The 16,089-nt window shown below is 37.8% G+C and overlaps 1 protein-coding gene across 2 annotated transcripts; it reads left to right on the forward strand.

Annotated features, from left to right (window-relative positions):
• Positions 1 to 2,203: 2,203 nt before the first annotated feature.
• Positions 2,204 to 16,027, forward strand: hlfb (HLF transcription factor, PAR bZIP family member b). Of its 2 annotated transcripts, none has more exons than XM_064323076.1 (4): positions 2,204 to 2,577; positions 3,703 to 4,101; positions 10,967 to 11,181; positions 12,635 to 16,027. In XM_064323076.1, exons 1-4 carry the CDS (start codon positions 2,463 to 2,465, stop codon positions 12,848 to 12,850), a joined length of 945 nt encoding a protein of 314 aa, XP_064179146.1. In that variant the 5' UTR covers positions 2,204 to 2,462; the 3' UTR covers positions 12,851 to 16,027. The 2 variants fall into 2 exon arrangements, with proteins under 2 accessions (XP_064179146.1, XP_064179145.1); XM_064323075.1 differs by having other exon boundaries at positions 2,205 to 2,577; positions 12,632 to 16,027.
• The last annotated feature ends 62 nt before the right edge of the window (positions 16,028 to 16,089 follow it).

Here is a 16,089-nt window from a genome sequence, read left to right on the forward strand (position 1 = left end):
ATCCAGCAACTCAACAGGAGTATTGCAAATTCCTCCAACAGTCCCATGAGCCCTCAAGTTTCAAGCTTTAATAAAGAGGAACTTACTTACTAAGATAAGTGCAAAGAGCATGTGAAATTTCTCTAGCAAATCAAATAGGAGTTGTTGTTTTTGATCACAACTAACTAAGGTCTGTTTTCACAAGAGATATGATCTTAATCCTGTTTATATAAAATTGTACAAAAGGTCAACAATTATTTTCCGACCAATGTCTTTTAATGACTAAAATCCAAAAACTCTTCTTCAGTTAATTATATGTACTATCCAAGGAAAGGGGGAAATACTTAATTGATCATTTATATCTGAAGAAAAACTGCCATAAAATTTAATGTCCACTCATGTATAAGTATAGTACAAATGTGTCTTTGTTGAATACTTCATTAATAGTGTAGCAAAGATCAGGAAAAATCTGAAATTGCAAGGAGAATAACATGAGGAACCAGCAACATTAGCCCAGCTATAATCACTTGGTCTTGTGTTAATTTACATGAACACACCCCTCAGCTAGCAGAAATTGACATGTACAAACACAAAACACAACCACATTTTTTGGTATGTTTGCAGTGTGCATCAACTGACTGCTCTCTGACTGATTCAACATTCTGATACTCAATTGATGTGAAACCAATTCTATTCACATAAACATTATGAATTGCAAAAATCAAAACCTGAAATCACGGTAGCTTTTATCAATAAATAAAAATGAAGAAGTGTAAAACTGCTGATTTAAAGCATTGCAGTTTTTTTAACAAATGTATGGGTTAGTGGGTAAATAATAATAATAATAATAATAATAATAATAATAATAATAATAATAAAATAGAAACATTCTTTTTTACATTTCCTCGGCAGGACATCTAGGTCTAGATGTGCGTTTGGGCAGGTACTGCATAACGACATATTAAACAATTTTATGCGATTTAAAGTTTGTATTTGACAAGGCGTCAGGCGGTGTGCTCTTTTGTTTTGTCACCTATCTGTATTTCCAACCCTATATGTACGAAATTTGTAGGCTACGCGTGTAAAAGTGGCCACAATGTCTAAGATTTCCCAGGTCGGTCATAACAAACCGTATTGCTTTGGCAACGACCGCTGTCATAGATAGGTACAACGGGAGATGCACAACTTCCTATTTGAAACAACTGGCTTCCATTCATTTGCATTAGCTATAGCTATATTGCTGTGCAGAGAAAAGTTCGAACGGTTTAATCGAAAATACAAGTTCAAACATGAATTTAGAAATTGTGTAGTTTAGCAAATAGGCTACGAATGCCAGCTGCACACTGCACAACATTATCTGAGCGCAAAACCACTATTGAATTTGAAACAGTAAACCCCCAACTTCAGCTCCGCCTGCACACTTTCCTGTGGGAGCACATGAGATTCAATGTGACCACTGTTTAGCGTAGAGGCGTTTCCAGCCTTCCAGCTGCAATTGGATAAAAGTAGGTCAATCCGCTATCACTCCCACTGTCGGTACATTGAGTGACAGATACAAATTTACCCATGTCAACTTATTTTGAGGGATTTCACAACGCTGTAAAAAATGTATTTAAAAAATATATTTCGAAATATATGTTTTGGTTCCTGAAAAAGATAAAATTCTTGCTACTTTGACACGGACGAAAACCAATAAATGCATTATAGTCAGACTTTCAATCTTCCATGAAAAGAGAAACTGGGCGAATCAATCTCGTCCACCTGCACCATTCTGAAGCTACTCCACGCGTATATCCACGTGCGAAATCATTCATGGGCAGAACTGGGACCTGTGGTCGCCCTGGTTTGACGCATGTGGAGCGCACCATTGTTGGCTAAACGCGTTTGCTAAGTTATTGTTAGCCTACACGTGATATTATTCGAATGTATGTAATCAGCTTACTTATTCCAACGATAATTAATTCAATTTGCAACAAGTAGGCCTACAGAACGATTATGGTGTCAAAATTAATAAATTGCATGAAAAATAATTACACTTAATAATAATATATAAATAATATAAATATTATTATATACATAATAATAATAATAATAATAATAATAATAATAATAACGCTTATTATTATTATTATTATTATTATTAAGTGACGCATTGACGATGGATATATTTCCTTAACCCAAGGGGCGGTGTTGCACGACCGCTCCCGCCCCCTGACGTCAGGGCTGTCAGTATCCACACATGGAATTGCTAGCCTTTTCAGAATAGCCGCAGTAAAGATTTCGCTCTGTCCGAATAAGTAGTCGAAAGTAAATGTCATCTTAAAAAAATAGTGATTTGGGGTGGTAATCTCATAGCGGGTTCGATCGCAAACTAGTCAAAGCAGTCTTGTCGGAGATTATTTCCCTTTGATTTTTCATTTTATTTTTTTTATTTTTTCCATCGCTAATTCTTTCGAATACAAAGTTGTGTTGCCCTTTAAGCTATGGAGAAGATGGCAAGACCTCTCCCCTTAAACCCAACTTTCTTACCTCCAACTCATGGGGTTCTGAAATCCTTGCTGGAAAATCCAATGAAATTGCCACTTCACCACGAAGAAGGTAAGGAATAATGTTAATTTAGCAAAACAATAATTCGCTGTCACTTACTTGATAAGTTAGGTCTTACCAGCAAGCAACCGAAGTGTCAAGAATGTATAGCCAACTATAACCTTTCAGTGCTGGTTGTCTAGATGGTGTGTTCTTCGGTAACCCTAGCTCTAGTTCTAGCTAAACGCTTTAAACAGCGTTTTACACCGTTTGTATTTTACAGTATAGCCTGTTTTATGTAATTTATTCGATTTCTGGTTACAGTGTCCATGACATCAGTAGGCTATTGCTTACTTGAATGCTATTTATACGGTGTTGGTAGGGTGGCCTGATGTAAGATTTGTCGAACTAATATGCATATGCACTAATATGCGTAATCGTGATTAAACACGGGAGCTGTCGGGTTTCAATCAGTTACTCGGACCGGACATTCCGGTTGAGAACCAGACGTCTGGCAACCCTGTCGGTTATGCATACTAGGCTTGCTAGGTATCCATGCATGCTTTTAAATACTGTAGATTGGTAGATAACTTAAGTGAACGCAAAAGGTAATTGTGCTTGTCAATAGCGTGAACCCACCAATCTAATTGTGATTGCTTTTTCAGGACTGTAGGCTACATGTCCAAATGCATTTAGCTGTTCGACTATTCATGAAATCGGTTGCTTGGATCGTAGCCTACATGGATTCGGGCATTTGTCTGTGATTAAACATATTAAGGGATTTGAGCATTTGTCTGTGATGCTCGATGTAAAGTTTGCCACCTCGTTGCTTTCTATCTATAAAGTTATATTTGGAAACATTTTATCATTAAGTTCTGATAATAATTTAGATATTTGTAAAAAATTATATATATATATATATATATATATATATATATATATATATATAGGCTATAGATATATATAAAAGCCTGTAACTGTGTTCTGCAGAAGTGCGTTTTGTAGGTTCAATTATCTTGAATCTCCAGATATGCTAGAGTCTTACATTTATTTATTTTTTAAATGAGCAATTATACCAACAAGAACTGTAAGGAGTCCTTTGGGTTTATTTTATATGGAAGTATATGACAAATAAACAAATAGTGGTATCTGGACAGTCATGCATTTCCCTTGTAACAGGACTTTTACATTTTCTAGGTTTTGGAAAAGAAAAGGAAAAGGAGAAGAAGTTAGATGATGATGGAAATGCTCCACAGTCAGCTTTCCTGGGCCCAACTCTGTGGGACAAGACTTTGCCTTACGATGGAGACAACTTTCAGTTGGAATACATGGACCTTGAGGAGTTTCTCTCTGAAAATGGAATCCCTTCCAGTCCCTCTCAGCATGACCAAAACCAGCACCAGCACCCGCACCAACACCAACACCAACACCAACACCAACACCAGCACCAGCACCAGCACCAGCACCAGCACCAGCAGCCATCCCTGCAGCAGGTGCCACCTCCACCATCAGTCATGGACCTCAGCAACCGTGCCACCACATCCATTCACACAGCCATGGTCTCTCAGAACTGTATCCACAGCAGCAGCAGATCAGGTAACCCACCCTTCTCGAACAAAACATGTGATTGCCTCGGAAGTCTCCTCCAGAGTAATAACCAGGCAGAGGCAATGTCTTTGTGAAATGAGCCAATTGCCTGGAGAAAAAAAATGCACCAAACATGTTGACATTTTCACCTGGAGTGCTCAACAAGCAAATCCATACATAGACAGGCTAAATGCCCACCTGAGGGTGCTTGAATGCTGCATGCACCAACTGATCAGACTATACAAATGTAATATATGTGAGAAGAAGGAAGATGGTGGCAGTGTGTTTCTGTAGCATATAAAATAAAACGCTCCAGTTGAGTTCTATAAAATAATTACAGGTGGGCAATAAGGAACATCAGATGAATAAAATCTTGAAGATCTAAACTGGCAGATTTTAATACCTGCAACATTGCAGCTTTTTAAATGTCATCCTTATATATATATATAGGCCTATATTTTAATAAGGTCTGTAGAACATATTTCTTTGAAAGTATATGTACCTTGAATGTGTTCAGTTTTATGCTTGGTTAAACACTTCAGTTAATCTTGGTCAAAGGAATGACACAGTGAACATAGACATGCCCTTTACTCAGTAATTATGTACATGAAATGTGATGTCATAGCTTTAAAATAAAACTAAAGCGATTACAGATTAAAGTTTGTATTTACTGTATAATAATACTGATTTAATGAAGACAGCATGCAGCTATTTTCTGCCTGAAACGAGATCATGATTAATATAAATAAATTTAAATTCATATTCCTACATACCCTGTCCAGTGACACACAAAAAATAAGGTTATTGACACAGACTCATTTACAAAGGAAATAATAATAATAATAATAATAATTTAATAGCTGAGGTGTTTTTGTGACTGTTGCACAGAATATGTTGCCCAGAATTATTGGGTGAGTGTTATGTATTAAGGTACACATGCTACTAAACAGCGTTGTTAAACACAATGTAGAAAGCCAGAGGAAGAGTAATTGACCAGAATTGCATGCAGCCTTAATATCAATAAAGCTGTCCTGTGAAAGCATAACTGGAGAGTGTGTCTCTCACATAGATTAAATTCAGTATGATTCAAGTACCATTGCAGATGGCTGCAATATCAATACTTCACTTACCTCAGTAATGAATCTGATAGTTTTATTGCTTTCTGCAACATACTTACACTTGAAAGTGTGTAATTATCCATTGTTGTATATTGTCTTTGCCTTCACAAAAATTACTTATATCTGTAGCCTGGATTAGCCTTAAATAGCATACCACTATGGACTGTTCAATAACATCTTGTTTGCTGAACTGTAAAAATAAGGTGTGTGCAGAAGTAAACATCCCCTTTAGGCAAAAACAACATGTTGAGGCATGTAGCTTGAGAAAACGTTCAGTATGATTGATGCTGCTGTGTTTAGTTTAGAGGTTCACTGCTGATGCGCACTGCAAGAAAATGTGCTTCCAGCTGGAGGTCTTCTTCTAACCTCAGCATGGATCAGACTTTTTTTTTGGCGCAGCCTGACCTTTGCTTCCTGCTAATTTGAAATTAAAAATATATATTTTGTTTTGTTACAAAGGTCAAATATGAAAAAGAAAAGGGGTTAACCTATATTTAGTTTCTTTTCGGTAATGCAATAAAAAAATTGTTTTCCAACTTAATATGAAGCCCTTTTTTATTTTACAGTTCTTATGTCGGCGAAAATGTTTTTAATTGGATTATATTGTTTTCACAGTTGGTATTGCAATGGCTTTGTTTTCATTAATTATTTAAATTAATAACTAAGATACAAAAAGTCTTATATGAAATACAGTACATGAAGGGAAACTGAATGTGTACTGGTGAGCTGCATTGCTTACCAGCTCAGTATATAGCTGGAATGTCCTAAAAGTGCAATTTAGCAAAAATACATATTAATAAAATTTACAGTCATTATTTAAATGTGGGAAGTTTGACAGAGTTTGGCAGAGGTAGGCAATCAGGACTGGACTTCAGTTCCAGCGGTCTCTTTGCCTGCTCATGGGTGTTTGTGTTCTTTGGTTTGGTTTGGCCCCTCCGCTCACTCAGTCCCTCCTCCCCGGCACATTAACCCTCACGTGAGGCAGGCTGGGGATCTTTCAGCTTTTAGGTCCACGTGACGGACACATGGAGGTGCCGTGTGCAGCGCACACTGCAGACTCTGCTTGTCACAGCATGCGATCTCTGTTCTAGGTACATACTGTACTTTGGCAGGCAGTCACATTCCTGGAGCTCTCACGTGAACGCAGTGCTACTCCAGCAGCGCTTCAGCTCTTAGCCATGACTAGAATTACACTAGGCATGCTACAGTAGGTGCACATAGCAGCAGGGTATTGTTAACTGTTAAAATGTTATTTTAAATTTAACCTAACTTTTGTGCCATTGCTTAAAATGCTGGCACATTTCAGACTTAAGTTCAGGTAAGGGTAATAGCCAATAGAATGTGGCTACTTTTTACTAGCTATATCCTAGAGAATTATCAAAATGCAATTGAATTTATTTCTTTCTTTATTTCCAATTATTTAAAAATGCTAATAAATATCCTTACTTTAAGAGAATACTTGTAGGCACTGAGTGTGCGCGTGCAGGCTACTTTATTAGTGAGAAATCCAGAGACTGAACATTCCTGCTTCTGGTAGTCAGCGAGTGAGCTGAATATGGTTACAGGTCACGTTTCCGAGCACGCTGTGCAAAGCATGTTTTGATCCATCTGCCTCACTTCCGTCACATTAAAAAAGGCGTGCAGTGGACTGACTTTCATTTGAGGGCCAGCCAATAAGACACCAGCTGGAGGGAGGAAAACAAATGTGTTAGGCCGTGGGGCTACTCGCCAGTCATGCTGAATATTCATGCTTTAAACCAGCTGACATTTAAATGAACAGCCATGTAGTCTTCCCTGCATGCAACTGAGTTACCCATTTTATTTGAATTGCAATATGCTTTCTTCCAGTCCCAAAAGAAATAATAAAAAGAAGAGGTATGATTATTGGGTATTGTGTTATTGTTCATATATTTTAAGTGAAATAAAAAATAACATGGATGTTAATGGGAAGTTAAAAGAGTTTGCGAGAGACAGAATTTGCACATCTAATTCAAATTATTGGTTAATTTATTTTTAATATTTCACAATGAAATTTATTTATTTATTTTGCTCATATTTTGCTCATTTTGATCAAATTTACTTTGGTCATATGTCTGAATAGTTATTTAAAAGAGATGTACATTGTTTTAAAAAATAAATCAATATCATAATGGGAGGTGCAGCATATTGACTTGATGAGTAGGCTTCACTGCTAAATCCATGTGATAAAGGCAAAGACAATAACTCCTCTTTTAAATATTTCCTGATATTTTACTTGTCTGCAAACAGAGACATTTATGAGAGGGAGTTGCTCTATTCACACAGAGCTATGCTTGTACAGACGAGCCAAATGTGTGGTTAATAGACTTGTCCAACATACAGGCTTGTTTTCTGGCACAAGTTGGTTCGCTTTTGTGCAAATTGCTGGCAATTTTCATGCTTACCGTGAGATTTCAGAGAGTGACATCATGCTCCTTGAGTCTAACTCAGTTTTCAGAGGAGGAACTAGCCTAAATGCTTTGAAAATGTAAAGCTTGTCAAGCCTGGGTTGCATAGAAAATAGTGGGATAAAACACTCACTTGGATTTTGTAATGCCTTGTTATGCAATTAAAACAAATCTCCAGGGATGTAAATTAAATTCTTGAGAGAAATTCATCTCGGACACTATTTTCACGCAAAACGGCTAAAATAAACATTTTATGATTTATAAATGATTCATTTTTAGAATTTGTATTCCTTTGTAAAATTATGAGTAGGTATAGCCTACTGTGCATTTAAGACCTAAAGTGTAATGTCATTATTAATGAAAATTAACCACAGGGCTCAGATTTGATAAGGGAACGGAATGAGGAAGCACCCATTTGCACACATATGAAAAGCACGCTAACGCCCTGAAAATGTCTGATTGAATCATCTTGCTGGCTATGGAAGACATTTCCTTGGATGAACCACCTCTGTTATCAAGTCTCCATGTTGTGTATATTTAAGATTGGCATAATTTAAATCTTAAAATCAAGGAATATTCTGAACCAGTACTTGCTGCGTTTTACCGTTTAATCAGTTTCCTATGTCAGGGGACCTGATTTTAATTTAGTTTAAAACCTTAATTCCTACAGCTCTCTCATTTGCCCAGAAGTGATTCATAACTAGGAATCTATGAATGTGCTTATATTGAAGTTTAAATATGAAATATGAATAGACATTTAAAACATGATCAGTGGGCAAGGAAAAAGGATGACTGATTACTTTAATAATAGTAATAATTATTATTATTATTGTAGAGCTCAGTTTGTATGACAGCTTATGTTGCGTGCATGCAGCAGTAAAAATGAAGGGGTTTGTCTGCACTGGGTCCCGCAGGAGGAAAGCTGGATTTCCTGTTAAAAGTTCATTCACAGTTCACTCCTCAGAGCACACCAGAGCCGTACTTCTGGGCAGCACTGCAGATTGCTCCAAAGGAATTAATAAATTCTGTTGGTCAGGCAGCTAACCCTTCTATTGTAACCTGACACATTCAGATTGCAAAGTTTATCAGCTCTGCCTCAGCCTACGCAATGCAAATGAATGAGCAACCACATTGAAAAAAGAGAGAGAATGATAGGATGGTGTGTTTTGTATCTCTTTTTGAACAATCAGCCCCATTAGCTGAACTGTAAATAAGGCTAACGAGCCCGATAAATGGAATCCTTGTTGATGTAGTGGCGTTGGCTTGTCCTCAGTGCAGTTGAGTGGGCCTTTTCGGAAACTGGGGGTTGATTAAGCAGGAAGGAGGCACTTGAGCCCCCGCGTAGCGGTAGCTTGTTGTGGGTCTGCGGTTTCCCCGGCGGCACAGCGGGTGGGGAGGGGCGAGGGGGCTCGACCCCTGGCACACTGCCAGCTCCCTGCACTGTGTGAACGTGGGGAGTTTGAGCACAGAAGCTGTCTGCACTGGCCAGTCACACTGCGGCTCATCCTCGCTGCGCTCTGGGCGGTCAGCTTTTGCTTCTCGATGCATTATTTTTTTCTACGCTGTTCGCCCCTCAGTCACCAAGACATTTCTCCTCAGATTTCTCCCATCCTGTCCTTGTCTTGTAAGGTAACCATTTGTCATGGAAACCATTTAGCTGTTGTGAGGTTTAGGCCAGAGGTTCTGAGGAGTGCTAAACTTCCTATTTTAAATAATAAATACAGAGTCAGATTCAGATTGGTTACCCTTTCTCTCTGAAAGGATTACATCTTTGAAATTGATACTGCAAGGATGCATGCATTTGGATCAGTGAGCTGACATTTTCTGACTGTGCCTATCAAACAAGAGCCACTCCCAAAATGGTTCTGACAATTGTTAAACATCATTTTAATTCCATGGAGACTGAATGATTTTATGTGAAAGCCAATCTACAAATCCCTGATCTGATGTTCTCCTTTTAATATTGAATGCTCTCATTATCGATGTTGTAGACCTCTTTTATATAGTGAATTTATTTTTGTTGTTGAACTGGTTCAGTCTAAATCAAGAACACAGTCTGCAGTTCTCTCTTCTCCCAACTTGATTAAATTCACTAACAGCAATTTATGCTTAGATGGCTAATTTTGCATCGAGATTAGAGGTTTTGACTGTAGCATATGGAGTTAAATTACTGTAAACTGAGAAATTGCAGGTGGTTTGAGCAGGAATGTATTTTGAAGGAATTAGATTTTTTCTGTAGCATCAGCATGTATTTACCTGTCAGATTTGTTTGAAAAAACATTTTTTCTCTGATATATTTCTGAAATAAAGTCATGGACGTTTTTCAACGTGGTTGAATTAATTATACATACTATTCCTTCCCATCAAATATGATTTTACTCATTTAGTTTATGTTTCTTTCAATGTGAGCAGAGAAGCAACAGCTCATGAAAGCATTATTAAAGTGTTGAATTATAATTAGCGAACATCTATAAGGGGCATGCTTTATTCTTTTAAATAAAGCAGGCTTGTGCAAAATGCTCACCGCAATTCCTGTTAAAGCAATCATTGACTCCCAGTGGAGCCAATTTCTGTTCATCTACTGCTTCAAATGACAGAATAAATAGAAAAAAATAACTGACATTATATTTTGTATTACTGTGATGAACTGGAGAATAATGTATGCAGCCACTGGCTGATGCATTGTAAACAGCAGAACTACTGCAGTGTATATCCCTGCACAGTTATCTCTGAATGATGGTCTTTGCATTGCTTTTATTCTAGTAAGTAACACAAGATTTGGTATGAGGTGCTATTTAGTAAACTCAAGCACCCTACTATAGAGCTCAGTGCAAATTCTTGAACACAAATCATTTGCAGGAACATTAAAAGTCTAAAGTCCATTTTTCAACAGCACAGTGAATTAATCATACTTAGAGTGAAATAAATTTTCACTGGCAGTCTGCAAACTCTTAAATATTCACTGTCTGAAAAGCAGTGCAGCCTTATTTTGCACATGTCTTGTGTGCCCCCTAGTGGATACAATTTTATTAAACCATTCCTGGTTGTGCCTGCAGCACTGCTTAGATGATAGCAGTGATATTTCATTGCTCTGTTGCTCCTCGTGAAGGATTTCTCTTTTTATTGAGTAATTAAGCAGTTTAATGTATAAAAATTTCACTACGAATTCTTGGCAAATCATAAGAGAAGTTCTTGTTTTGTGATCACCCACTGCAGCCTGGTCTGCGTAGTCAAAGAAATAGTAATTTTGAACAATTAGGAGATGGTACACCCTGATGGAATGAGAGAAAATCACCCTAACCGGTTTGTTCCTGTCTGTCTCTCCCGCAGTATTGCCCTCATCTCGCAACACTCCCAGCCCCATCGACCCTGAGACCATCCAGGTGGCAGTGAGCTATGAGCCCGACCCGGCGGACCTTGCGCTGTCCAGCGTCCCCGGCCAGGAGATGTTCGATCCCCGCAAGCGCAAGTTTTCTGAGGAGGAGCTGAAGCCTCAGCCAATGATCAAAAAGGCACGCAAGGTCTTCATCCCTGATGAAATGAAGGTAATTTGGAGCTGGTTACGATGTGTGCGAGAGAATAAATCCTTCTTCTGTACTGTAGACTTCATTTCAGATTTATGTCCTTATCTGATTTCAAACTTTTTGAACTAAATTATTTTTTGTTTGTAAAAGTTCAGTCAATTCTAGCTAACTGATTATTACTGTGTTAATCGGAGGTATGACATCCTTTTCCATTGTGAGTCAATAATATACCATAATAGGTAATAGGTTCATAATAGGTTTATTACATATAATGATTCTGATGGTCCTTACAAATATAACAATGACTGTAATGGCTTTAAAGATGAGTGCATAAAATTGTGAAAATGAGACACGAGTCTTTGAAGAGAGAGTTGGGAAAGGTAACACAGCACCTCTCTATTTAACCAACCCCCTTCAGCTCCTCCTTTGAATCTGACCTGTTTTATACACTTTCCCATTGGCCAGAGCGGCCGCAAGATAGGGCTAAGAGGCTTAAATCTGACCATTCATGTTCAGACTGAACATGTGACTCTCCATTTCCTGGTATCGCTCAATTCTGTACGGTCAGGGATTAAAGGATTTGTCATTGCGGTTTGTTGAAATAAAGGTGAATCCAGGCAAGGGTTTATGGTGTAACACTATGCCCAAAGCTGATTTGGCTGCCACCAACAGACATGGGAAAATCTACTAACAGTCACAGGCAACAATTATTGAAGTAAATAGATGTGAGTGCAATGAAACTGTCCTGGATAGCTTTTGGGTTTTTTTAACAGGTGCAAGTAAGATTAAAATCAAAACCCCAACTCATGGTAGTGACAAGCCTGGGTACTATAAATGCTACTCCAGAATCAAAAACAGTTAATGATCGCTTGAAATAAGCATTTTATGCTTATTACAATGCCCTGGAAAGAAAAGATGGATTTTATTAGACCTTTCTTTCTCTTTAACATGTGTTTGGCGTGAGGATTGACAAAGCGACTGAATAAAAGTGGCCCTATACTCTTGCATATTTTTCAAACCATCTAAAGTGATCTAAAGTGGGAGGGGGCTGGTATTCTGAAAGGACTGTGGGCTGAAACCATGGCAACACATTCATTCTCTGTGTTGCTTGAGTGCAATTGAAGCACAGCATCACATACTTAACAGTTATAGTGAGCTGTATGCAACCCAAAGTTCATCTACTACAAAAACTGCCGGCACAATTAATCACCACATACAATTAACCATCCCCAAAATCCACTGAAAATAGAAAATAATAGCCAGTCACTGAATCTGGTAGCACATTCAACACAACAAGGGAATCTTGTCATATTCCCTCCTTTAAGAAAGCCCTTTGTATTGATCTGTATAGGTAGCAAGTTTGGATCATTCTCAGACCTTCAGTTTACCGTGTGAGTGTGAGTTAACCTTACAAAATATAATTGGGTACTTTTCCCTCCTCCCTCTTTTTTTTCATTTTGCAATTTTTGAGCAGGACGACAAATACTGGACAAGGCGCAAAAAGAACAACCTGGCAGCCAAGAGGTCGCGGGACGCCCGGCGGCTGAAGGAGAACCAGATCGCCATCCGGGCCAACTTCCTGGAGAAAGAGAACGCCGCCCTGCGGCAGGAGGTGGCGGATTTGAGGAAGGAGCTGGGCCGCTGTAAGAACGTGGTAGCCAAATACGAAACTCGCCACGGGCCTCTGTGAGCGGACAACCTCCCACCCCCGCTTCCCTGCTCCACGCAGTCGAGAGGTTGAAGGACAATGTGTCTCCCATCCAGTAGCACATCCCCACTCCCCAGCCTAGCTTTCATCCCCTCTGATTCTATTTCTGTTATCGGCACTTTACCAGAAGCAGAAAAGATAGCTGTCTATATGGTATACATATTAGTATTGGTATTACTTTTCTTTGAACCGACCTGCCACCCCATCTTCCAATCTTCTAAATGTTTTTAAATTGTTTCCTTTTCTCTTTGCCTCTTCTGTACATATTGCCAGCCCTGAGAACTGTTGTAGCATTTATTTTCTCCCTTGTATATTTTTTACATTTTATTTGTCTTTTTTAGTGCTGCTCCTGAACTGAATATACTACCTACTGCCCTGTTCTCTTTGTATGTAATTTCTTTTTAAATATGAACAGGATAGGCCTTTGGAATAGGCCTCAAATTAAGTGTATATTGTCTTTGTTTCTGTGTAACAAGCTTTATTTCTGACATTTTAATTGCAGGAATTTTTTTCTAGTAAATTCCATGCATAATTTTGAGCTTCTCTTGTTGAAGTCAATATTATTATGTTTGAGTTAATTGTGATCCCTTATCTATTTTATCTATTCATTTGAAAGTAATGTCTGATAACACTAGCTGCATTAGCTTTCCTAGCCTCTCTACATGCTTTTAATTTCAGACTGAGGGATTAGCCCTTCACAACCCACACAACTTGGTATAAAAGATTACTGTAAAATAGGTTTTGACACTGTCTGAACATGAAGCAATAATCCCAGCATTTGCAAGAATACCTTATACAGTATGTCTTAGACATGAATCCAATCTCCCTCTGTTATTTCGAGCAGAACTAGCTAGCAGCCTAGATGGCAGGATCTTCCTTCCTAATAAGAGAGACAAATGCCATCGATGGTGAAAGCCCTGCCTTTACATTTACATTACAGCTGACGCTCTTATCCAGAGCGACTCACAGGGGTGGAATTGTAAAACTATAATGGCTGCCGGAAAGATAGTTTTCCTTTGTACTTGCGTGTTTTACAATCTGAACATTTGCAATCTTTTTACTATTTCAATCTATTCTGCATAATTTCGTGTATGTTCTCAACTCAATTTATAATTATTATTATTATTATTATTATTATTATTATTACTAGTATTACTATTATTATTGTTGTTGTTAATCAACAAAACAATTCAAGATCCAGTGCTTTACCATTTTTCTGAGCATGATCAATTTTTTGGTCAAGTTTTGGTCATATATTATAGGTATGTGTTTGCCTTGTGGGTTGGGCATGAGATGAATGTAAAAGATGTACAACAGAAAGGTGGATGGTGTTGTTCTAAACTGTGGTTACCTAAATCAATTTATTAATGTTTACTAAAGACCAAAATCTATAATACATGAAATATATTGATTATAAGAGTTTTAATGTTTATACAAAGCTGTAAGTTGTTTTTGTACAGTATTTTTTCCTATACAGATACTGACAGTGTATTTTAAATGGCACAGTAAATTTACACACTCACCCACACACACATACGCACACGCACACGCACTCGCACACACGCATATGCACACACGTGCGTGCATGCCTGAGTGGGCATCAAGAGTTGGGATTTATCTCATGTATGTAGTATGTATGATTCAACTCTGAGAAAAGGACTGCTGTTAAATTTATTACACATTGTTGTTTTGTCCAAAAACTGAATACTGAGCCTCTTGTGGCCATTATCGTGACCTTTTATTCTGTCACATAGCTAACATGACTAAACAGCTTGAGAATAGCCCACACACACCAAAAACCAGAGTATTCTGAAAAATAAAAATACAAATGCACATAAAGTACACATACACTTCATATCAAGGAATAGCAATACATCCTGTATACATATGATCACTGGCATAATTTCAGTTATAGAAACATCTGTCAGGAAAACAAGATGCTAACTTCTCTGCATTCTCATTCTAATCTTCAGCTAAATGTTGGCTTTCACTCCCATGTTAGCGAAGGCAAGAACATTTTCGACTTGGTAGCTACCAGTTGTTTTTACTTTGGTTTATCTGTAGTTTCTGGAAGCATAGATAACATTGCACAAATATTTGATTTGATTGGATTGCTTTACATGATCATTGGCACACAGAGCTTTCATAGTTCAACATGTTCTGAACATATTGTAAATGAAGTTTAGTTATATGTACATGTGCATTACAACATATAGTTATATTGTACTGGGTCAGATATTATTGGAAGAGAAGAATTTTACATACATGTAAATATATTTTATAAAATGATGATTATTTACAGATAATTATTGTATGTGCAGAAATCTGTTGGGAGTGTGAAGGCTGACAGAGCTGCCCTCTTGGGAGACTTTAAGACAGGCAGCCATACCAAGAATAATGAAAATCAGTGCAGGTGTGAGAGCAAGCTGAAGCTCCTCTGGTCCTGCAGTGCTGTTGTGGGCTTGCATTTACAAGGTATTCGTATCAGATTTCTCATGGTTGTTTTTCTTTTCTAGTTTTGTGTTTCTTGCTGGAGTACATGGTGAATTATGTGGGATCTGAGGTTTTCACAAACCCAGGCCGTTTTACTTTTCCCAGTTAGCACCTCCCACTTATTGAGCTCTTTTGTGTTAAATGTTTTAAAAAATTATTGAATTCTTTTAACTTGAAAAAAAACAACAAAAACAAACAAAAAACAAAAATACACAGGATAAAGCCAGAATTATTTATAATGTCCCCTCATCCCATGTGTGTATCTCTACCTCATATAAAGGAAAATAACTATGATTCCGAGTCTGTTCAAGTGCCTTGACTACATGCTGGCTGTTCCACGCTCAATCAGCAATCAGTTGTACCATAATGCGGACCTGAGTTTTCACAACCCCACTTGGAAAGGCTCAGGACTGCACAGAAGGGCTGTCCCGTCCACCAGTCCTGACCACTTTATTTCATTTGAGCATTATTTGTTTCTGATGCTACAGTGGGATGAATACGCAGTATTTCTGGCAACACCAGTCGGCTGTTTCTCCGAGGGTACATTAATACAGATAAAAGGTTACAATTTTATCTTATTTGTCATGGAATGGATGCATATGCTGTTCAGCCCAGCTCCTTTTTCTGTATGTAATTCTTAGTGTTAAATAAAGTATTTACAATTTATTTTCTGTACTGGCACTATTGTCACTTTTTCATGTCCTTCATTGCTACCTATATCTAAGAAC

Source organism: Anguilla rostrata, chromosome 2 (genome assembly GCF_018555375.3).
Source record: "Anguilla rostrata isolate EN2019 chromosome 2, ASM1855537v3, whole genome shotgun sequence".
Classification (NCBI taxonomy): domain Eukaryota; kingdom Metazoa; phylum Chordata; class Actinopteri; order Anguilliformes; family Anguillidae; genus Anguilla; species Anguilla rostrata.

What these genes read in the sequence shown, in the direction of transcription:
- hlfb (XM_064323075.1), top strand. Translation starts at nt 2,463, where the DNA reads ATGGAGAAGATGGCAAGACCTCTCCCCTTAAACCCAACTTTCTTACCT. An exon ending in CCACAGCAGCAGCAGATCAG is followed by an intron (nt 4,102 to 10,966) that starts GTAACCCACCCT and finishes TCTCTCCCGCAG; the next exon opens with TATTGCCCTCATCTCGCAAC. An exon ending in TCATCCCTGATGAAATGAAG is followed by an intron (nt 11,182 to 12,631) that starts GTAATTTGGAGC and finishes GCAATTTTTGAG; the next exon opens with CAGGACGACAAATACTGGAC.